This window comes from Papaver somniferum, chromosome 10, assembly GCF_003573695.1.
Source record: "Papaver somniferum cultivar HN1 chromosome 10, ASM357369v1, whole genome shotgun sequence".
Taxonomy (NCBI): Eukaryota; Viridiplantae; Streptophyta; class Magnoliopsida; order Ranunculales; family Papaveraceae; genus Papaver; species Papaver somniferum.
Window position 1 is genome coordinate 6055121 of NC_039367.1, and position 23675 is coordinate 6078795.

General features: G+C 38.4%; 1 protein-coding gene across 3 annotated transcripts; it reads right to left on the minus strand.

Moving 5' to 3' along the window:
* Positions 1–4922: 4922 nt before the first annotated feature.
* LOC113319372 (zinc finger CCCH domain-containing protein 41-like) lies at positions 4923–12622 on the minus strand. 3 transcript variants are annotated; one of them, XM_026567635.1, is made up of 7 exons: positions 12114–12619; positions 10993–11111; positions 9572–10521; positions 7642–8889; positions 7052–7402; positions 5445–5991; positions 4923–5145 (listed from the first exon to the last, which is right to left on the minus strand). In XM_026567635.1, the coding sequence occupies exons 1-6, from the start codon at positions 12167–12169 to the stop codon at positions 5446–5448; spliced, it is 3270 nt and encodes a 1089-aa protein (XP_026423420.1). In that variant the 5' UTR covers positions 12170–12619; the 3' UTR covers positions 4923–5145; position 5445. The 3 variants fall into 3 exon arrangements, with proteins under 3 accessions (XP_026423420.1, XP_026423421.1, XP_026423422.1); XM_026567636.1 differs by lacking the exon at positions 4923–5145 and having other exon boundaries at positions 5210–5991; positions 12114–12620; XM_026567637.1 differs by lacking the exons at positions 4923–5145; positions 5445–5991 and adding an exon at positions 6459–6914 and having other exon boundaries at positions 12114–12622.
* Positions 12623–23675: the final 11053 nt, after the last annotated feature.

The window sequence follows — 23675 nt, forward strand, 5'->3', positions numbered from 1 at the left end:
CCCCAGGACCTAGTCCAGTTTTGAATACTCTCAGAATTCAGCCGTTATACAAAATCTAATACCAATTTCGTATAGTTGGGACCAAGAAGACTACCCCTAGCTACTAAGTATCCATGCGCCTTCGACTTCTAGAGTCACGCACGTGAATAACAAGTCCTTTGGATTGTATTCCAAACAACAAAGGAAGAATCTGTTTGGTAACTACTTTAAACAATCTTGCTAGAAGATAATGTGAGTTGTTGGCAAAGGCTCTTCTGTTTAATCTATTAAACTCCTTGGTCTGGTTAGATCAATCTAAATATTGATTACCGAAATAATCAAATTCTAGATTTGCAATCAATCAATATAGATCTCAATGAGAAACTATAAAGTGATTCGGATCTCACGCAACTAATCAATCAAGTCTATCAAAGATAAACTCGATTCTATTTAGATCCCAGTCGATCAAGGTTTGTGCACTAAATCCACAAGATACGAAAACTAATAAGAATTCTTCTTCGTCTTCAAATCTTCTATTGCCTTCAAATACCTGCACAACAACACTTGAATCCTCTTGTAATCAATCACACGCAGAACGGAGTCTGTTAACAATGGATTGTCACAAGATGTCTTTAGATCCGAAGATGGTTCTAAAGATCTCGTCGCTACTTTGATCTAGTTTGAGTGAGCCTTATATCAGAAGAGAAGGTTCTCAAGAATAAACAAACTAGGTGCAATCAAAGTTTCAACAACCGTTAGTCAATCAAATCAATAATCAAAATCTAATAACACTGTAATTATCTAGTTTTCCACCAACGGTACTCGTAGAGCTTCTTGATCCCACAGAAATCTTTAAACGAGCGGGAGTAATAGATTTCGCCTAATTATGGTACTTTCCTCTCCGAATAGACGGCTCCACCACAAACTACAAGAGACGAAGTTTTCCTGGCTCTTAGGATAGTTTCAAGAAATGCAAACTCAAGTATTTATATACCAAGGTTGTTTGGAAAACAAGGAAACTCCTAATCGAAAATATTCTCAAGATATGCATTAAAGTACCTAAATTCGATGTTCCTATTTCCAGTTAATGTTAACCAATATTTCCGAAAACTCTCATAAAAAACTTCTATTATTAGTCTAGCACATTAACTAATAATATTTTCCAGAGGATATGCTTTAATTGCTTGTAGTTAAAACATATATGATGAAAATCATAATTAAATGCTTTTCACTTTTTCGGACCAGGGATCACCTTGAGTATCAAGGACCATCTTTGAACAGTAAATGATAAGATTTATGTACGTGTTCAAATATGTCGACATCTATAAGCTTCTCAACTTGACAAACTCAAAACCCTAATTCACACACACCATGAAGAAATATGTGAACCATTTTTATTGGTTTGTACATGGAACCGATTAAACCATCACTCCAAAGTATGTTGTGACCGGTTATAACATGATTCCCAATATAGGTTGTAATCGGTTACACCTTGCTCCACAAAGTAGCTTGTGACCGGTTATACCTTGCTTCCCGAGTTAGCTTGTGACCCGTTATACCTTACTTCCCAAAGGTAGCTTTTGATCGATTACAACTAACTTCCCAATTCATCTTGTGACCGGTTGTACCTTGGTTCCCAAAGTAACCTGTGACCGGTTACAACTTGCGTTCCAATATAGCTTGTGATTGGTTACACATTGATTTTCAATGTAGCTCATGACCGATTAGAACTAGTTATATTATATGGGCTATGGACGGGTATACCTCAAGTCTCAACAAAGTTAAGATGGGTTCTACCATAGTCATCCAAAATATATTCAATGAATAGCAAGACCAATCATGATTTCCTTTCGATTATGAATACAAGTTCGTACATCTACTTCCTTAAACTAATATAAAGATACATAGTTTTCTAGGTTGAAATCATACACATATGATGCACACATAATCAAATAACTATATACAATATATTATGTTGATGTCATATTTACGAAGTTCCAAAAGATAAGCGTTTATACTTCGTAATATGTTTTCCTTGATACTTTGATCATATTGTTATGACCAAGTCTCATCACTAGATTATTATATACAATATATACAGCTTTGTATGTTATGTTTACAATATAGCACGACTTGAAAGTTACGCTAGGATGGAAACAAGATCAAGTCAATATTACTAACCTCAAGTGGAAGGATGATGCCTTCGTTGTAGTCGTTGCTTCTTCTCATTCTTCAAGTCTACGGAGTAATACATGTACATCTCAACATTCCTAAACTTTATAGTCTAACCTAAACGAAGTTGACTCAAGCGACTATAGATGAGTTTTGATATTAAAATATGACATTTAAACTTGACATACCTACGCTTGGTGGGTTCAACCGAACTATGCTCTAACAAATAGGAAATCCCCCAGTGGGAATCGATCACCCTACCTCCCGCATGCACTATAGACGAAAGGGGATGTGTTATCTGGTGTAACAAGCCCCTCCTTATATGTGCTCTAAAACTATGCCCGCAGAAGCGGAGGTCTGAATGTTGGATTTTCATGAAATAAATAAGGTAGCAAACAGAAGCCAATAAAAGGTTAGAAGATAAAGAGTAGTGAATGCGGACTGATAGGGAAGGAGTGACTACTACCCACAACATGAAAAGTTATGCAGAGATAAAGTTAGGGACCAAATACATATTTGAAAGGTCTTTGAAAAAGGAGGACACACTCTAAAAAGAAAGGCTAAGAAGGTTACATCCTACCGCTATGACTATCATTGTCATTGAATATGTTGGTGTTTCTAATCTAAGAAATTTTAGAACGAAGGGAATTAATTCAATATCTACTTCCATAAATGTAAAGAGAGAAAATCTTTGCTAGGATTTGTCTCACTAGATATGGCTATAATGTACTGTATATAATGTTAGCTATCATGATAAAAGCCGAGAGGAAATGAAAAAAGGTTTCTTCACCATGTTGATTTGCCATAGAACCTTTACATACAATTTGGTTGTAGTCTTTACTACACAGTACCATTCTTAACTTAAAATAGGAATTTGGAATTAAAATGATAAAACAGCTCAATCCCCACAATTCATCAAACTTCAAAGCATTTTTAGGTATATGTTTTAGGCAAATGACAAATGAGCATTTTTAGGTATATGTTTTAGGCAAATGACAAATGCTATCCCACAAGATTTTGGGGGATGGCTTCCCACAAAAGCGGCTTCTTCACCGTTAAATCATCAAATCAACGGTTAGATTCACATTCAGGAAATGACCCATCATTTTCAAGAAATGACCCACCATTTTTAGGAAAGGACCCACCACTTATCCTAAAGGGTTCAAGGCTGTTAAATCTGAGTTTTAGCATAATCTAACGGTAAAGAAACTGCTTTTACGGGAAACTATCCTGCAAAGTCGTGCGGGATAGCACTGCTCTTTTATTTAATCACATCCATTCACTTCCACAAAGTCCCACCTCAAAACAACAACTAAGAAAAAAAACACTAAAAGGAGCTTTAGAACATCATAATTATTTGGTACCTTTGAGAAGTTATAGGCGCAAGAAATTGTGGGAGCTAGACTATAAACAAATATAATCGTCTTAAGAGCAACCACAGTCAAGACCAAATTTGGGGACTAAACCCAAATTTGGTCTCAAAATGTGCCGCAGCGGAAGGGAGTAAACTCAAATTTGGTCGCCAAAATTAGGGTTTGAGACCAAATGTGGTCGTCAACCCAGACTAAACTTCGTTTAGTGGGACGGAAGTATTAATAGCGTATGAAAGCAGGCGAGATTTTAGTGATCGTATGAAATCAGACGAGAATATAATTACCGTTTGAAGGTGGGGCGGTGATACAATTAGCGTATGAATCAGGTGCATTTATAAACTCCGCCTAACCAAACGCATGTAATACATACGCCCCAACACAGGCGTAGTTATATTGTACGCCCCAATGGGGCGTTGGTATATTTTCCGTCCCAATGGGGCATTGTTTTAATGTCCGCCCAGTGTAATGCATGACTAACTTTAAAATAGACTTAATGCATAAGCTAGGACCAAGCATAAGCTAGGACCAAGCATAAGACCAGTTAGCTAAGACCAGTTAAGCTAAGACCAAGCATAAGCATAAGCTAAGACCAGTTATCTAATTACCTGGCATAAGACCAGTTAGCTAAGACTATATCTAAGACCAAGCATAAGCATTCAGGCGTTCATAATAAATACGCCCCAGTTCAGGCGTTGATAGTAAATACGCCCGGGTATACGTTGGTTATATGTCCGTCCGGTATCAGACGTTAATTGTAACTATGCCTGTGTGGAACACTGTTAATACTTACGCCTGAACTCGACGATGTTAATACTTACGCCTGAACTGGGGCTTTTGTTATACTTCCGCCCTACCCAGACGCACCTTCTATGTCCGCCCGAGTCATACGCACTTTCTATCTCCGTATGTATCAGACGCACATAACTTCTCCGTCCCAGTAGACGCACTTTCCATCGCCGTCCCATGTTAGGCGTGAACTATACCTACGCCTCAATCAGGCGCACGTAATAACTCCGTTTCATTCAGACGCATATTTTAAAGAACGCTCGGTCAAGAAACATGAGTATAAGTTCCGTCTGCACCAAGCGTTCGTATAAGTTACGCTTCACCAAATTTTGGTCGTCCCCCATTGCGCTTGAACACCCAGAATACCAAATTTTTTTGGCTTTTAGTCTGGCTTTTGGTATTTGGTCCGTCTCATGACTGTTGTTGCTCTAAAGCATTAAAGACGAATCGACTGGTATCATTAATATATATATGGCTAATTCATATACTCTCTGTTTTTGGAAAAGAAATACTTTCACTTTTTCATTTTAGCCTAAAATAGGCCAAATTGATAAAGTGAAAGTATCTTTTTTCCAGAAACGAAGGGAGTATAAGCTTAATATTTCACTCATATACTTGCAAGGTTGACAACACTTTGTGGTTTAACGTTTTTTTGAGGATGTAACAAAATACAGGATAAGAGAACTACATATTGGGAACCCATCAAAAACCGGGTCTCAAAAGCTACGATTGTTTGTACCTAAGACTAGTCGCGGAGCACTGGTAGGCCTTTCGTCTGTCTAGGCTCCTCCTTTCAGGAGAAACAGAGTTGAATATTAAACCACACCGCTGTCAACTGGAGCAGCAAAAAGACTGAAGTTAGGGAACATTTCCTATCTATTTGATATGATATCAGAATCTTTTCATTCTGAATGGAAATTAACCTTAAAATAGTTACAATAGAAACTGCACATAATACAAAATTTAGGGCTAAAGGAGAACACCTCATGTCAAAAAAGAGATAGTTGGGGTTTTCTAGTCCTAATAAATAGATAACATTTCCTTTTTGTTAGATATGATAGTGATTACAACGCATCTGCATTCATCATGACTACATAATCAAAAAAAAAATATAGCAACAGTACCAGCACTCACCTCATTCTGCATTTTTCACATCATGACTATCCTCGTGAATCACATCATAAGCTTTAGGTGACTGCTTCTGGCTCGGTGACATGACAGTAGGACTGCCCCCGCAAGCTTCAACAAGGCCCACAGGCTTATCTCCACCATTTACCTCTTCCGAACTAACAGCTTCTCCATTTCCAGAGGTAGAAGCCAGCTCAGAAACATGACGTGTTGATATACCTGTAGTTGATGTTGAAGCTCCAGATACCTCATTCCCAGTTCGGCCTTCAGCCTCTGGGGGACCCTTGGTGGTGGAAGTAGAGGAACTTTCTCTCCCACTACTGCTAGTGGGATTACTGGAGGTCGTCAGCCACATAAATTTTAAATTATGGCCCTGCAAGCATTTACCGTTTGTAAATGCCTTCTCAGCCGATCGACGTGTTGTAAAAGTTATACGAGCTGAGCGACTGTCAGATAGCTCAGGATTTGCAGAATCATTATAATGATCAAAATCCTCCACCTCAACTGTAGAGAGATCACCAAATGATGAAAAATGCTCCTTCAATACAGCAACCTAGAAACATAAAAACGTCAGCTTGAGGTGGCATTCTTGCATAGTCTAATAAGCAAAGATTTTCCAAAAAGGCGACAAGAAAAAATGAAAGCATGACGAACAAATATGGAGAAAATTCAATTATATATTGGGGGTTAAAAATGAAAAAAGAACTAGAGGCAATCGGAGATAATAGTCGTCAAAGTTCATAGGCAGCTTGGGGGACAAATGCAGTGTGCGTCGTCCACAAATTTGATGGATCACACTAGAGGTGACCTCAAAGGTCACAAGCAAGTGCTATTTGCTTCTAGGAGGAGAAAAGTACATAGGGTATCCCAACAGGCTATTAAGCTGGTTTATAGGTTAACATATGTCATCTTTATGTAGGCAGTGAAGGCACCGTATATAAGCTACTGTGAAATATAGGAGCTCTTGTAACATTTTATACTTGTCATATGAGATTATCAAGGACGTTTATAAATCTGAATGCTAAGAAATGTGGCAAGTGACGCTGGAATTCAAAAAGCGATACAAGGCATCGAAAGCAGTTTGGATTTCAAACGCCTTTCAATCGAGAGAATGACAGAATGGAGGGTCCTGATGGCCTGCACCGATTAGATTATGAAGGAAGTTTATAAATCTGAATGTAAAGAAACGTGGCAAGTGACACTGGAATTCTAAAAGCGACGCAAGGCATCGAAAGCAGTTTGGACTGCAGACGCCCTTCAATCGAGAGAATCACCAACATAGAGGGTTCTGATGCCCTGCACACAACTTAAATCATAACCAATTGACAATTGACAATTGACCTACAATTTACTGCTTTACCCCTAACTACCATATTTTTGAATATTTGTAGTGTCAACCAGTGCACAATGCTCTTATCCAGCTTTTGTAGTTCATCCATTAAAGGGATCACTAGAAGCATGCATCACCGACCCTTCCTGTCATACAATGCATCTATGTCTCTAAGTTCTCAGTTATGTCGGCAGTATCAGATAGGCACACGTGGCCTTAATTAGCATTTCTGGCTGATAGCTTTGAAATAAAGACAGACTGACGAATGCAAAGAGAAACTTACATTTGCCAAATCAGCAGGAACAGGCGGAAGAATTCGAAAGGTAGTAGGACGATTGTCCAATTTGAATCTATTCGCCGAAAAAGAACTCCCTCCTGCCACTGATGGATGACTTGTTGGCATCATCGTCCCCGGTGACTGCACCGCGGCAGGTGAGATTATTTTAGAACTAGGAAATGAAAGATTCTCCCCAAGACTGTTCATATCTTGAGACTTGTCAACTCCTGGCTTCAACATAGCTTTACTAGAATTCGTTGAGTGTGGAGTTACAGAATCTACAATATCAGTCGCTGCTCCCACTTGCTGTTTCTTACCTATTTGCTGGGCTGTTGCTTCACCTTTCACTATAACGGCCTGCATAAACTCGTGATCAGGATTTTAGGATTGCATATACAAAGATGTTCACGCATTTTATTTTTATAAAATACAGCTTAGGGTCCTATATTCTCATGTATTTATAAGCAATGGGCCAACAATTATAACGATTGACGAAGGTAGTCGCAGAAGTTTATCCCTTTTTACCAAAAACAGTGAATAACAGTGATAACGTAAGGTTTGAACCAGAAAAATTATATGTGGAAGGCGAGCATTACTTTTTTCTCAAGCTTATCCAACTGGCGCCGGAAGTCATTCCGTTTCTGATCCAGCATTTCCTGCTTTAGACGCAGTTGTTCCTTCAAAAGTTCCAAGCTCTCCAGCTTCGTCTGTGATGGTGTGTCCTTAGAACCATTTGCTACTGCATTAACAGCTACCGGTACTGAAGTATCAGGCACAGACATGACACCAACCTTCAGTGCTACAGCTGGGAGATTCTCCTTTCCTCTGTTAGTACTAGATGATCGAGGAGGACGAGAAGCACCTACGAGACCATGGGGAGCCATAGATGTGGTATAACCAACACCAACACCATTTTCAGGAATACTATCTCGGTTAGCCCACCATAGTTTGATGAAGCGATTACCCATTACAGCATCAGGTGCCTTGAGGGCAGATTCTGCCTCTTTTCTTGTAGAAAACTGGACAAAAGCTCGCTCGCTGTTAAGCGGTATATAAATATCGATAACCTCCCCAAACTTTTGAAAATGTGAAAGGAGGGAATCCTTTTTGTTACTTTTAAGGGGAATACCATTAACAAATAGGGTACGCTGAGCTTTCTGAGAGGCTCTCTCTGTAACACGGGTAGGATCAGATTGCTGCCTTGACGTAGAAGCACAAATCTTTACTTTTGAACCAACATCCTCGGGAATAGTCCATTTTCTTTGACGAACACTACCTGAACCACCAGGTAGTAACCCCTCCACCTGATCTTCTTTTGCTTCACTTCCAAGATACCCTGAGGAAGCTGCTGCACTTTCATTCTTACCCGACACTTCCGCTTTATTTCCAGAACTTCCGATCCGTCCCCAAACAGAAGAATTTGTACCCTGTAAACCATCAGAAGAGGTAATATTTCTCCCTATGAAATCACTACTAACACTGTCAGATAATGTAAAATTTCGGCGATCTGAAGGATCGGTATTCCATAAAGCTTCAGCCTCATTACTTTTTGGCGAAGAAAGCCTCAGGAGTGAACTTGATGTTTCAAGAGAACTATTATTCCACAGCGGCTGATCAGGATCATACAAATCAGCCTCCCCTGCACTAGAGGAAACAGGTAACACCCCGTTCATGCCCAGCCCATTTCCATTTGTCCCGGGAATGCTACTTTTACCATGTAAACCCTTGCTACTTGATGACAGGTTTGAAGCACCACTGACTGTAGGTAACGCTCCTGATCCAGTAGGTTTTCCTAAATGGCGTGCACTTGGAACCGAAACAGGGAGGTTGAACTGTGAAAGACTCTGCAGTTAGTCGAAGAAAATTACTAGTAAGTTTCAAGAACCCATTAGCATAAATATAAACTGACCATCTTTTGAAGGGCAAACGTAAAAACTTGAGACAGATATAAGCAATTTCCTGGGAGCAACCCGTTTAATTACACTTGTTTAAATGTTTTCTGCTACGAACAAGGGTGAATCTAGCTGACCCTGATACCTGGGTACTCCGGGAGATCAACATGTACTAATTGCAAGGCCTGAAATCCCCGAAAGGGTGTAATGACAAAGATTGCAGGCTATGGTTAGATATTTAGCATATCCAGCCAACAATTGGCTGTTGTTAAACCAAGACAAATAAATAAGTCCCCCAGAATCGAAGTCTACTTATCAAAGTTTTTGCAACATAAATTACGAATTTAGACATTGAACCACGGATCTCCCAGCCATTGTTTAGTTCACTTGGATCTTTTCCGAAACAAACGAATGTCTTTCTGAAGTTACCAGCGAAATCCATCTTGGCATCGAGGTGTGTATGTAAGTTTTTTAATAATCTACTTTCTAAACTTAATTTCATCAAAAATCATGTCAATCGCATCAATCAAAGCAAGAACAACAACCCTAAACTCTTGATTAGTCTTGATTCTTTATGTAAGCACCCTATGATTTACAAAGTATTCGTATTGAAAGGAATGCTCAAAGAAAATACCTGGACATCTTCGACGACGATTCTGTTTACACCATGCTCCATCGGACACATATCGCCTCTCAGACAAAATCCACGCTCCTCAAAATCTCTACACCGCTGATGGGCTATACCAATATTAAGTGGAGGATTAATCGGCGCCCTAAGTGCTCCTTGCATAAGTGGATGAAGCGCATCCAGACCCCCATTGGGCATTCCAGGAATTAACCCAAATGCACCCCAAGGTGCATTTTGTGTGGTTGCAGCACTTTGCAACCCCCTTCCTGCGAACAGACCAGATGTAGGTCCTTGTGCAGCTATTTGAGAAGCAAAATCAAGTGTGCCTGCAGGGGTGAACCTTGGATCATGTTGGCTCCAGAGGCCAGAGGTCATTCCCCTTCCTCTACCACCGGGAAGACGATTTAACGACATGGACAGATCTGTGCGAGAACCACCCTCACCACGAAGTGCCTGGTTTACTCTGCCTCTCTGGTTTGATTCAAAATTACCTCGAGGTAAAGGTGCCAAGCCAAGACGCCTTTTTTCAGACCTCCCAGACTGATCAATCACCATAGAAGTTGGGTTATACTGTCCCTGGCTTCCACTTGATTGGGGATCATTCTCGCCGAACATGTGCCCATAGTCAAAAGGTCTATTACGTTTTCTGTTTTGTCTTCTGAAAGGTTGATCTGGCACATCCTTCTCAGAAGACTCGGAACGTGTTTCCCGCCTTCGGTGTTTGTGGTTACGATCATCGTCGTCATCATCACTGATTTCATTCTCCTCGGAATCACTTCGACCAGAGGGAGAAAGCTCCTCCGTTTTTGAAAAAGATGTATTTAGTTCTACGGAAGCCACTCTAGCAATAGATGAAGATGATTTATCTCGCTCAAGGGAATTCAAACTCTTAGTTGATGATGCAATAGATTCATCTTCAAGGGCTTGGAACAAATTTGCAATGAAAGAATTTGTATCTGCACATAATTTGGTTGGAGTGGTGAATAGAAACAAAAGATGAATAATATTTTTGTTTGTGATAGAAGACAATCTAATTTGTATCTGCACATAATTTTGTTGGAGTGGTGAATAGAAACAAAAGATGAATAATATTTTTGTTTGTGATAGAAGACAATCTGCTTGAAGAATAAGTAATACGCATGTGCTTAGATACTTGCATACAAAATTACCCGGTTTTACACGATGATGTAAGCTACCTACAAATATACTAGAACTCAGGAATGTATCTTATAAAGCTAGATTTTCTACAAACTGAAAAGACCACTGAGAGGAAAAAATGAAAAGGGATGATGTACACAGTTTAATTGGGTTTGGGTGGCCTATGGCAGTGCAGCTACATTTACTTAACAGTGGGACTAAAAGAACTTTACTGAAGAGTGCAATAGGAAAAACAAAATAGAAGACAAATCTTCTCAACCATAACATACCTTGACCAAGAAATTCCACTAAGTTCTCTGCACAAAGATTTTGTAGGTCTTTAATAGGTTTTTCCTTCTTCAACAATGCTACAACATACTTTGCAAGAATTAACGGATCAGCTTCTGTCCTGCAAAATCCATACAAAAATCACCAATGGGACAGATACCAGACAATAGTAAAATTGTAGTTCTGCAAAGTCCATACAACAACCACAACAAGCATATGAAGTTAAATAACGTGATTTGTTCTGATTATGGAGGTAACTGTATCGTCCATGGTTTCGTCATAATTCTGGTCATTCTGCAAGCCTACTCACATCAGTTTCGAAAATTTCCTAAAACATGCATTGCAATTTTCTTTTTGAACATTACAAAATTTTATGTCTGTTCTTTTTAAGCTGCCTATTAATTTGCTAAAGTCGACATTTCTCTAAATCCCACCTATATTTGTTTCTCCTCACTACATAATTGTAACCCCTAAGAGAATTAATCCGATGAAACCACAAAAGGAACTAATTTTTCAGAAACCAACTATCACTATTTGAATACACGGCATAGAATATTAGCATATAGACCAAGTAATTGATTCTATCCACAATCAAACAATGTGCGTAAACAGGGATATCAATGTCACTTGAGGAAAGTGAACCTAATTATACTAAACCTCAAGTGCATTGTTCTTGTCCATATAAACTTAAATTCAATTTCATTTCCAGAGAAATAATGTTCTATGCTGTAGAAGGCATCCCCTATCAAACTCTATGGTACAAAATTCTTCTACTCACGAAAATACTAATAAGGGCATAGTGTTTTTCATGTACAATAGTTCAGCATAGATTCAAAATACAGTGGACAGAGATTTTAAAACTTCGATTCAGCTCAGTAATGAGGATACCAAAGGAAAATCAGTGGTGAAATGCAACACCTAACTCAAAATAAACATTAAATGAATTGATATGTTTCAGATGTAAAACGAATTTCCAATTCAAGAACAACGAAATTCGATCCTACATATCTCAAGGTAGATGCTCTTATCAGAATAAAAATCCAAAATTATAAAAACAAAATTTAGGGTTTCTATAAAAATAGAAGGGTTATGAAAAAGAGGGAAGGAGAAAAAGAAGACTTACAAGGGTTGAAGATTCTTCACAAGATACCTAGTTAAAGAAGATTCATCAAACTTCATATTCTATAATTATTATCACTCTTCTTCATACCGGGCGCTGAAGAAGAATAAGAAGAAGAAGAAGAAGAAGAAGAAGAAGGGAACAAACAAATAGAAACCCTAAAACGCCATTAAGCCAGAACAAGGGCAGAACTGTAATTATCGGAAGGATCGAATGAGAACTTTAATCTACTCTGTAAAATGCTGTGTTTAGGGTTTTTCAACCTAATTCTGTCCCTCTCGTCGCTGTTGTTGTTGGTGTTGAGGAAAGCTGAGATGAGAAGCCAAATAGGATTCTTGTTATATGTTTCTTACTAATTTCTTTTTTTTCTTTGTTACGAACTAAATTAAGAATTCCTTATCCGGGTTCTTTTTGACGAACAAAAGGGGTACATGTTATTTTTTTTGAATGACCATAGTACCCTTATAACTGATAAGCGATTCACTTTGCCTTGTTTCGAAGTTTAGTGCATCCAAAAGGATGGCTGATAAATAAAATTTTTGGGTTTCTTGAAGTCTATATTTCCATCACAAAAAGAAAAAGAAAAAAGAGAGATAAGCTTATGGTTGTTGACCTCGTAGTATGTTTGGTGGGAGTCACTTTCTCATGGATGTGATTAGTGAACTAACTGTATGTTTCACCTGGGAATTAACGTTTAATCCCGAATATGTTGGGCTTTGGATATTAGTCATGCCTCCCAAAGCCTAGTAGTAGGAGTTCCAAATTTGCACAATGTAGAACGAGTTAATCCTTTTACGAACGATTCAATCTAAAATATTTTTTTATGATGACAAAAACACCCATCAACTAAATGCCATATTCTTTTTTTTTATCATGATTTAGATTTCGTTCATTTGTTTTCCTATGTCGAAACTCGAAAAAGCTCTCCCGATGAAGAGATCCGAAAAACGAATCTCGTCTTAGTGAAAATTCAATCCCAAATGTAAATCTGGTAATCAAAAAAACACCTAATTCAATTTGAGAAACCTAGATCGTCATCATCAATACCTTTTCTTGAAGATTAGGGGAAAAGTTGGCAGATTCAATTGTCAGCCAATTTGTTTGAAGATTTCATCGTTGATAGCCATCAAAGATAAGTTCGTATATTTTTATCGTTTAATTTGGTTGGAACTATCACTTTATTGGTTTTGATATCAATTTTAGAAACTATTGGACTTGGCAAAAAAAAAATATTTATATTGGGACAAAAAAGAAAAAATTGTGTATTTCAGAAAACAAAACTACGATTTCAAAAACCTAATTACTTTGATTTAAGTTCGAATTTCTTATCGATTCATGATCACAACTTAAATCTATAAGCATCCCATTTTAATCTTTGTATTGAGATAAAAATCTCCACATACAAAAATTCATAAAGATCATCTCTATAAACTTAACCTAGCCTACAATTTGTTTGCCTTCATTGTGGTTCATTTGTTTTAACTGTAGTTTATGTGTGTATTTGTTTTTTTTTTCCTTGTACTAGAAAATATGGATGCAATCTTAAGTTTTTAACAATTGTTATTGTAAAAGATATACGAAGAAGACTGATGATTAGCATAAGGTATGATTTTGCAAGTTAGTAGAAGGTATGATTTCGCAATTGTTGATATTGCTTGTTTAGGTTGTGTTTTATAAATGTTTATTCCTGCGAGCTTAAAAATGATCCGTATATTTTCTTATCGCATCACAGTAACTAACTAGTGTACAAAATTTTGAGTTAGCAAACAGATTTTTGCTAATAAAATAAGAATTTTGTTAAAGTTTGTGATCAAGTAGTTTTTTTCTTATAGACAAAGTTGTGACATAGTTGGCTTTATGAAACTCAGGACATCTTCAGAAATCCTACCTTACGATGTGCATATGATAGTTGCTTTTATTAACTATTGATGTAAGATGCTTGTTCGTTTGGACATGAATTCACTGGCCAAGAAAGGATAAAAGCATGAGTCTATTGAGAAATGTGGCAACCATCTATATGTATTGGATATGTATGGGTCTCATTTATTAATTCATTTGATATCAGTACATTCTTAGTGGAAAAATGTAAATGCAAAATACTTCAGTTGTATGATAAACTTGTAAAAGAAGTAGCCACTTTGCTCTTTTCCTTAAAGCCGAGCTGACAATGCTTTTTGATATGCACGGTATTGAGGTGAGCTTTCTTGCTTGTTGTACCACTTACACTACTAGTGAAGTTGTTAACCTTTAAATGGAAAGAACTTGTTGTCTTGCATAACATTATGAATATGTATTTCATATCTTGACAAAGAAATACGTAGTAAAAAAATGAGAAAAAAAAATATTGTTGCACTCTTTGCTAGATGTAATGGTCGTCTATTTGGTAAGTTTAATACGATATTTTTCTCTTTCAACATATATATCTTGCATACGATAAAACTGTACTGAATAGAGCTCTAATGGCAGATAATTTTTTTGATTTAGCATATGATGGGTTGGATTTTCAATGTGTACATAATGGTACACCTGTTGATTTTAAATGTGCACAAAGTTGTACACCTGTCATAAATGTTCACATCGGTCTACACATGTTGATCGTTAATGTGTAGATAATTGTACACCTATAGGATTTTAACGAACATGGTTTATATGAATTTGATGTATGGGTTGTTTTGTATCATGTTATGGAGAAGTTAATTGGCAATATCTCTGTTTAGTTTGTTCCCTATCTTCTTAAAGAGGCTTATCCGTAGGTGTGACATTGTTACTTGACTCTTTTAGTCAGAAATTATTTGTTTGATGGCTTTGTAGGACTCTGTCAAATTTATCTTTGATTGTTTAAGAGATACAAAATTAGGTGATAATGACTTAGTTAGGAAGATGCAGTCAGAGACGGTCAAAAAGCTTTTGTCTATGATGGTAAATCAAAACTGCTTTTTATATTTTTATTTAAGATTGATTGTGGTTAATATAATTCGATTTTTGGTCTTTTATGTGTAGGATACACTTTACCTACATTGTATGGAAAGATGCTTTACGGTGTCTCTTGTACAGTTAATTTTCATATTGTGAAGGTTTGTTTTAGAGAGAAGAGAAGGAACCGTGACCCACCTCAACGTTTCAGACGTCGGGTATGTGCCCTGCCCATACTTGAAAACTAGCTCATTATGAGTAATTTGATGATGTTTATACCTCTTTGTTTGTATATTACTATGTTGATAACAATGAATTTTTCATCATACAACAAAAAATTTATTAGTGCTGGGTCATTTAACCAATTGTTAGCCATTGTTGTGAGACGTGGAGTTTTTTTTTTTTTTTTTGTACAATGTACATTTCAGTTTCTAATATCATGCAATGTGCCATTAATTTTTCTGCAATAGAAACACTATACCAACGTTATTATTGGTATTCTAAGTTCTAACTACCAAAGAGGTACCTTTTTCAGGCATCCTTGTAACCATTCCTCCATGGTGTTCATTTCATGCCAATTAACATAAATTGTTGTTATTTATCTGTTGGTGGTGGTTTTTAGCGTAGGGTTAAAATCGTAAACCTTACATCTGACATGACGTCACTAGGACCTCTAGCGCATTTATTGAATCATTCAACACGCCTACGTAAGAATTACAAGGGTACCTTTTTTTTACATATATATGTGTCGTGTTCCACGGTAGAACCCTTAGTATTGACCGACATCACCTTCGTACACCAAACCCTAAATTCTTACACCACCGTGCCAATGGAAAACCATGCCATCCACGTCTCCGCGCCAAGGCATGCCAACCATGCCAGTCGCATGTGCCAATGACATGTCGTGCCAGTCACATCTCCGTGCCTGATGAGTGCTAAAAAGTGCATATTTCTATATCTTTTTCTTGGCAATTAACTCATATTTTGTTCTCTAATTCTCCATTTTATCCCATATTCTGTATTTTCATTGTTTTCAAGAATAAATACTTTTCTTAATTAATTTTGTATTTTTAGGTTCTAAATAAAGTTTGGATGGAATTACGGAGCGAAAAGAGCAGAAAAGTGGTGGAAGCCGAGAGGAATGTTGTGCACAAGACCAAAAGGCTAGAAATGGGCTTAACAAGGAAGAATTGTTCTTAAAGAAGATATGGGCTTGGCATACCCAAGGCCTCAAACCCTTACCCAAACCCATTTCCAATATCCATACACGTTTCCCTTTTTAGACGTCAGATTGGATCATCTCAGCATCCAACGGTCGCATCATCTTCGTGCATTGATATCTGAAGCTCCTGTCAAACACTATAGCACCTAACTCCATTTTGAGCCGTCAGTTTCGTTGTACTTCCGCATCCAACGGTCTCTTTAAGCTTTCTTCCATCTCGCCGTTAGATCGATCCATTACCTCCACATCCAACGTCTCATCCTCGTTGTACATCCAACTTGCTGTCCACGCTCAACACCCGAGAACCTAACACCTATACCCGTCAGCCAAACAGACCTTACCCAATTTTCCATCGACCACCTTCTTCTCCATCTTCTCCCCCATCCCTCTGCAACAGATCCACCAACTCCATCGCCACCACACCCTCGTCTCTGCCAGCCACCAAATTCCACCGAAACATCACAACCACTCCAACCACTAAAACCCATCACCCCCCCTTTCCATCTAGCTCCCTATTCCATCACTCTCTCACGTTTCTCTCCCTGAAACCCTAAGCGTGGGAGATTGATGAAGTAGGTAACCTAGAGCTGAAATTGACGCATGGAGGAAGTCTAGGAGAGGCAGACGCAAGTGGGTAGAAGCGTATGAGTGAAATTCGAGAAGTATGGGTAAGATTTTGAAACCCTAACTGCCCTGATTTGGGGGAATTTGGGGATTTTTGTGTAGGAACCCTAATTGATTAATTTGGGTATAAATAGAAGGTGTTTTGTGCTGTTGTGGGTATGCCTGGATTAGCCAGAGCACCATTTGGAGGCCTGGATTAGCCAGTGCTCTCCACTGTTAGGTTTTGTAATTTTCTGTTCTAATTCTAAATTTCAATTTCAATTACTCTTTATGTTTATCATGTTTACAATTACTGTCAATATGTTCTAATTACTCTTGCTAGGGATTAGATGAAGCCTGAAGACCTTGTTGGGTAGCAAAATCTTAGTGAACACTCTTGTAGGTTTAACTGAATTAGGATGTTAGTGTTCTTGGTGATTGAAGTCACCTGTGATTGAGTGTGCTGTAAGAAGACACTCAATGCTAGGGGTGAACTAGAGAATTTAGGGACTTAACCATCCACATTTAACTAAAGTAGGGAAGTTATGAAGCTTAGGGATCAAACATCACCTGTGATTGAGTGTGCTGTAAGAAGACACTCAATGCTAGGGGTGATGCTAGTGAGCTTAGTTAATTAACTCTCTATCTATGTATGACCTGGATTATAGGAAGGCATGAGCCTCCACCTTGGTCCATTAGGGACAAGAGCATAAACTAGATTGATGCTGCCTAGCTAGGCCATAAGGTGAATTCTAATCCCCTAGTGCATTTACTGCTTAGCTTCTCTGCCTTAGGCTCACTGCCTTTGTTTAACTCCACTGTCACTATCACTGCCACTTAGTTTACTGCTTAGTATAATCTTAGCTTAGAGAATCTAGAAAACAACATTTGCTCCCCCTTGTCCCTGTGGACTTTCCCTTTCTTCCCATTCTAGCTACAATTGACCCTGTATACTTGCAGGTCAATTTGTAGGTTGTTTATAAAACCCACCAAGTTTTTGGCGCCGCTGCCGGGGACTCGGTTGCGGCGCATATGTTGTTTTTCTTTCCTTGCTCATTTGCTTGCTGCTGCTCTTAACTTGCAGCTGCACTTGCATCATTTGCTGTTTACAGGGCATTCTTGTTGTTTACATCTTCATCTAGTTGTTGGCTTGCTGTTCTTGCACAACATCAGAGCATCTTCTTGCTTGTTGCATTAGTGCACTGCTGTGAACTGCTTGGCCCATTTGCACTGCCTCTGATGTTGCTGGTGAACTGGTGGAACTGAGGCTGTTACTCTCCCTGTTGCTGCCTGCTGCTGCCTTTTGCACCTGTTGCTGTTGATCTGCTCCTGCTGCAAAGCCCTGAGCTGGTGAGCCTGCTGAAGACCAAGCCCAACAGGACTGTGCTGCTGAGGAGAAAATCACAAGCCCAACTGGGCCTGCTGAAGTTGCTTCCAAGCTTAACAAGTTGAGCCGAGCCCAACTGGGCCTCAACAAAGACAAAAGCTTAGGATGATCCAAAGCCCAACTGGGCTTTTGCAACCAAACTGAGCAGCTGGGCTGTGCTTAAGCAAGTAAGCCTAAACCCATTAAGAGAACCCAACCTGTGGGCTTCCATTTTTAATTTGTGGGCTTGTAATAATTTTCTCCATGTTTCTGTTGGGTTTGTAATTAATTTCTTGTGGGCTTGTTTGTTTAATTGCTTGTGGGCTTGTGGTGTTAGATTGATTTGGGCCTGTAGTTTTAAATTAGAAAAACTGAACTTTTAAAAGCCCAACTGGGCCGCAGACCAAACAAGCAACAATTGGGCTATCTCAAAAGCTACATTGGGCTTCAGTTTGCATACACATTGTGGGCTTGTTCACCTTCCCTTGGCAAAGCAATTTCTCCCACCAATGTGGGCTTGCTCCCAATACTAAAACCAAAATTTTTGCTCCCAATTAAAAAAACCAAATTTTTCCCAAAAATCCAAACCTATTAAAAACCAAATTTTGGGCTTTGTAACATAGTTACTTAGCTTTTGAGCCCAATCATGTCTAGATCTTGGTCTACAGTTGGGGAATACAACAAATCCCTTAGAGAACTTGCGTGTGGACATACTTCACGTTATGAACCTCCCATAGACCATGATGTCAATAGTCATAGGAATTATTATGGACATTTTCAAAGTCCCGAGCCTCAATACATGAACCCTAATGACTATTCACACATGCATCATTCGCCACAACGTGAAAATGAACATTTTGCTAATACCTCACTCACACAATCATCTCTTGTGGATCAATTAGAAGCTCGAATCGCAGCTTTAGAAATGCAATCACATGAGGAATCTGTCACATCTAATTTTCTTAGGCAACCTGAAATCTATGCATGTCCCGCATGTGGTAGTTTAGACCACCCTGTTGAGAATTGTCATATTTTGCATAATTTTAGGCAATCTAGAGAAAATCCAAGGTATGAAATGCCCATAAATTGTGAGAATGGTAGTCATTGGGACCATAATCAATCCTTTGAGGGTTGCGATCAATATTTTGTAAATCCTAATGACCATGCACACATGTACCATTCACCACAATTTGAACATGAAGAATTTTGTACTCCCATGAATTTAGACTCCACCGCAGAAGCTTTCAGACTCAGTGAGCAAAACTTTGATAGATCTACATCACGAATTCAGGCATGTTTAGATCAGATTTTGCTTCACCTACAAAAGGAGGAAATTCATGAGGAAATGTATGTTGTCCCTAATGAAGTGTCTAGTCCCATTCTTGTAAATGATGTTGAATATGAACCTAATTTAGAGGAACATGAATCGACTAATGACACCACCACTGTTAATGAGGACCATTATGCATGCTACCATGATGATGATTATGATGATTATGATGATATGTTAGAAGAACATGAAAATATTGTGGAACCTGTTCGTTCAAAAACATATGGCTTCTCGCCCTCGACCTTCATGAATGTTGTTCTTTCTAATACTCATTGTAATTCATATGATTTTGATATTGACATGGGATTCGTACAATTATTCTGTGAAGACGAGCATGACATAGGAATAGTTGAATCTTCTGTAGACACTAATGTTAATATGCATGAAAATATTTTTGATGTGTCTGATTCTCTACCTAGGTCACATTGTGATATTTCTCCTGATTTGCCGATGCATGAGAATAAATCTGTTGATGATGTTGATGACTCTGATTGTGATCTTGCCAATTTGTTTGATGATTGTGAGCATGTTGTGACACGTGTAGAAGACTTAGGAGATGTTGATTATTATATGATGTGCCTATCGTCCTACATAAGTCACAATCTGATGGCCTTCCACCCAACCTAGATTTGGTTTGTACCCATATTGTCAAACCGACTTTTCTGAGAGTCCCTAATCTAGGTTTGGAACTGTGTGCTTCCCAAGTCCTTTTGGACTATTTTGCATCTAAGTATAATATCTTTGAGGAGCCACAGTTGGAATTAGCATGTTTGCCCGTCCCTAGCACAGTTCATTTCGAGCTAGACCTTGTGCATGATGAACCCCCAAAACTGCGAGATTTTGTTTCCAAAATTTTGTCCGTTGAAAAATCCAGGTTTGGGGGTAGCTCATTTTGTTTCACAGTTTCACTTGCGTTTCTTTCCTGTTATATTTGTGTGAAGCTGTTGAAACCTCTACACTTCGTCTTTTGGGTTGATCCTCAACTCTTTAGATTATTGGTGTATGGTGAATTTTTTGTACATAATCCAGTAGATAAATTTTTTTTTAAAAAAAAAAAAAAAAAAAAAAAACCTTTTGTTCCTTTTGTATATATTTTGCTAATCCAATATGATCTCGGCTGACATATGTTGGATTCCTGCCTTGAATAACGGAGTTCTAATCTTGCTTTCGCCGAAATCGGGTATTCTCTTTCCTTTTTCTCTACTCAGCATGATCCTCTTCATATGTTGTATTATAATTTTCATATTTTGAAACATTGAGGACAATGTTTAGTTTAGGTTTGGGGGTGAGTAGATACGATAATGCCATAATTGAAAACAGAACTCCTTCTTTTTGAAAAAATTGAAAAAAAAAAAAAAAAAAAAAAATAAAAATTAAAAAAACATAAAAATGGAGCTCATTTACCTTGAAATGTTGACTCTTGTGCAAATATGTATTTTTATTAGGATCTTAGTCTAGATATTTAGGCACCCTGATTCTAGCACAATTCACATAGTGATAAGAAACTTGCACGCGCACGATCTACCAATACATGTATAGCCTCATCCTTGAGGTGTTCTATCGGAAGTTTTAGTTGCCAATCACTTTAGAATACTGAACGAAACTTGACTAGCTTGTTCTTTGGTTGGTTGGGATAGAAGGTGGAGGTTACATTAAGAAAACAACCATCGAATTTAACTGGGTGCATCAAAAAGGGCTACCTCTTGCAAGTGTCATGTAATTTTTTTTCTTTTTCTATGTATCAAAAGTTACCTGTTGTAAATTCCAAAAAAAAAAAAAAAAAAGATATAAAAAAAAATAAAAAAATAAAAAAAAATCAAGTATTTATCAATTCCATCATCTCTTGTTCCAAAAATAAAAAGAGAATAGTCAATGTAAATAAGAGTCATGTAAAGAGTCATTTTGTTGTTTCATTGTAATAAGCAAGGAGGGTGTATGCCATTGATGTACAACGCGAGTAATTGTGAAATACCTCCAACTCATTCACAATTCTCGTAAAGTCCGGACAGCTAGCTAGATTTCGACCTCGGTTCTTAGCCTGAGAAACTATCTCTTGGTGATTAGTAGTCATAACATCCGATCTTTCTTTACACATGTGTAGATACACTTTACACTCTTATCACATGTCTTTATTTGTTATCAGTGCTAGGATTGTGCCTTTGATAGCTAGATTGACATATCCATTTTGCTGTGAGCTTAAACTGTCTTGCACATGTCACATTTCATGGAATCTGAGCTTATATTTTGTCCTAGAACTTTGTAGGTACGTTCTAAGCAAACCTTCACGAGACTTCAACTCGTCCACTAGTGACACTTAGTGGTTTAAAAGGCTTAGTGCATACGCTAAATGCATTCGAGAGACCAGCGACAGTGGTATAGGTAGGATTTCCTTAGTTTTGTTTTACTTGAGGACAAGTAAAATTCAGGTTTGGGGGTATTTGATGAGTGCTAAAAAGTGCATATTTCTATATCTTTTTCTTGGCAATTAACTCATCTTTTGTGCTCTAATTCTCCATTTTATCCCATATTCTGTATTTTCATTGTTTTCAAGAATAAATACTTTTCTTAATTAATTTTGTATTTTTAGGTTCTAAATAAAGTTTGGATGGAATTACGGAGCGAAAAGAGCAGAAAAGTGGTGGAAGCCGAGAGGAATTACGCAAGGAAGCCGCGAGGAATGTTGTGCACAAGACCAAAAGGCTAGAAATGGGCTTAACAAGGAAGAATTGTTCTTAAAGAAGATATGGGCTTGTCATACCCAAGGCCCCAAACCCTTACCCAAACCCATTTCCAATATCCATACACGTTTCCCTTTTTAGACGTCAGATTGGATCATCTCAGCATCCAACGGTCGCATCATCTTCGTGCATCGAAATCTGAAGCTCCTGTCAAACACTATAGCACCTAACTCCATCTTGAGCCGTCAGTTTCGTTGTACTTCCGCATCCAACGGTCTCTTTAAGCTTCCTTCCATCTCGCCGTTAGATCGATCCATCACCTCCACATCCAACGTCTCATCCTCGCTGTACATCCAACTTGCTGTCCACGCTCAACACCCGAGCACCTAACACCTATACCCGTCAGCCAAACAGACCTTACCCAATTTTCCATCGACCACCTTCTTCTCCATCTTCTCCCCCATCCCTCTGCAACAGATCCACCAACTCCATCGCCACTACACCCTCGTCTCTGCCAGCCACCAAATTCCACCGAAACATCACAACCACTAAAACCCATCACCCCCCTTTCCATCTAGATCCCTATTCCATCACTCTCTCACGTTTCTCTCCCTGAAACCCTAAGCGTGGGAGATTGATGAAGTAGGTAACCTAGAGCTGAAATTGACGCATGGAGGAAGTCTAGGAGAGGCAGACGCAAGTGGGTAGAAGCGTATGAGTGAAATTCGAGAAGTATGGGTAAGATTTCGAAACCCTAACTGCCCTGATTTGGGGGATTTGGGGATTTTTGTGTAGGAACCCTAATTGATTAATTTGGGTATAAATAGAAGGTGTTTTGTGCTGTTGTGGGTATGCCTGGATTAGCCAGAGCACCCTTTGGAGGCCTGGATTAGCCAGTGCTCTCCACTGTTAGGTTTTGTAATCTTCTGTTTTAATTCCAAGTTTCAATTTCAATTACTCTTTATGTTTATCATGTTTACAATTACTGTCAATATGTTTTAATTACTCTTGCTAGGGCTTAGATGAAGCCTGAAGACCTTGTTGGGTAGCAAAATCTTAGTGAACACTCTTGTAGGTTTAACTGAATTAGGATGTTAGTGTTCTTGGTGATTGAAGTCACCTGTGATTGAGTGTGCTGTAAGAAGACACTCAATGCTAGGGGTGAACTAGAGAATTTAGGGACTTAACCATCCACATTTAACTAAAGTAGGGAAGTTATGAAGCTTAGGGATCAAACATCACCTGTGATTGAGTGTGCTGTAAGAAGACACTCAATGCTAGGGGTGATGCTAGTGAGCTTAGTTAATTAACTCTCTATCTATGTATGCCCTGGATTATAGGAAGGCATGAGCCTCCACCTTGGTCCATTAAGGACAAGAGCATAAACTAGATTGATGCTGCCTAGCTAGGCCATAAGGTGAATTCTAATCCCCTAGTGCATTTACTGCTTAGC

Excerpts from the sequence above, each read along its gene's own strand:
- LOC113319372 (XM_026567635.1), bottom strand. The coding sequence starts at position 12,169 with ATGAAGTTTGATGAATCTTCTTTAACTAGGTATCTTGTGAAGAATCTT. Across the intron at positions 7,403-7,641 it reads TGGATAAGCTTGAGAAAAAA|GCCGTTATAGTGAAAGGTGA; the intron begins GTAATGCTCGCC and ends GAGTTTATGCAG. Across the intron at positions 5,992-7,051 it reads TTCCTGCTGATTTGGCAAAT|GTTGCTGTATTGAAGGAGCA; the intron begins GTAAGTTTCTCT and ends TTATGTTTCTAG.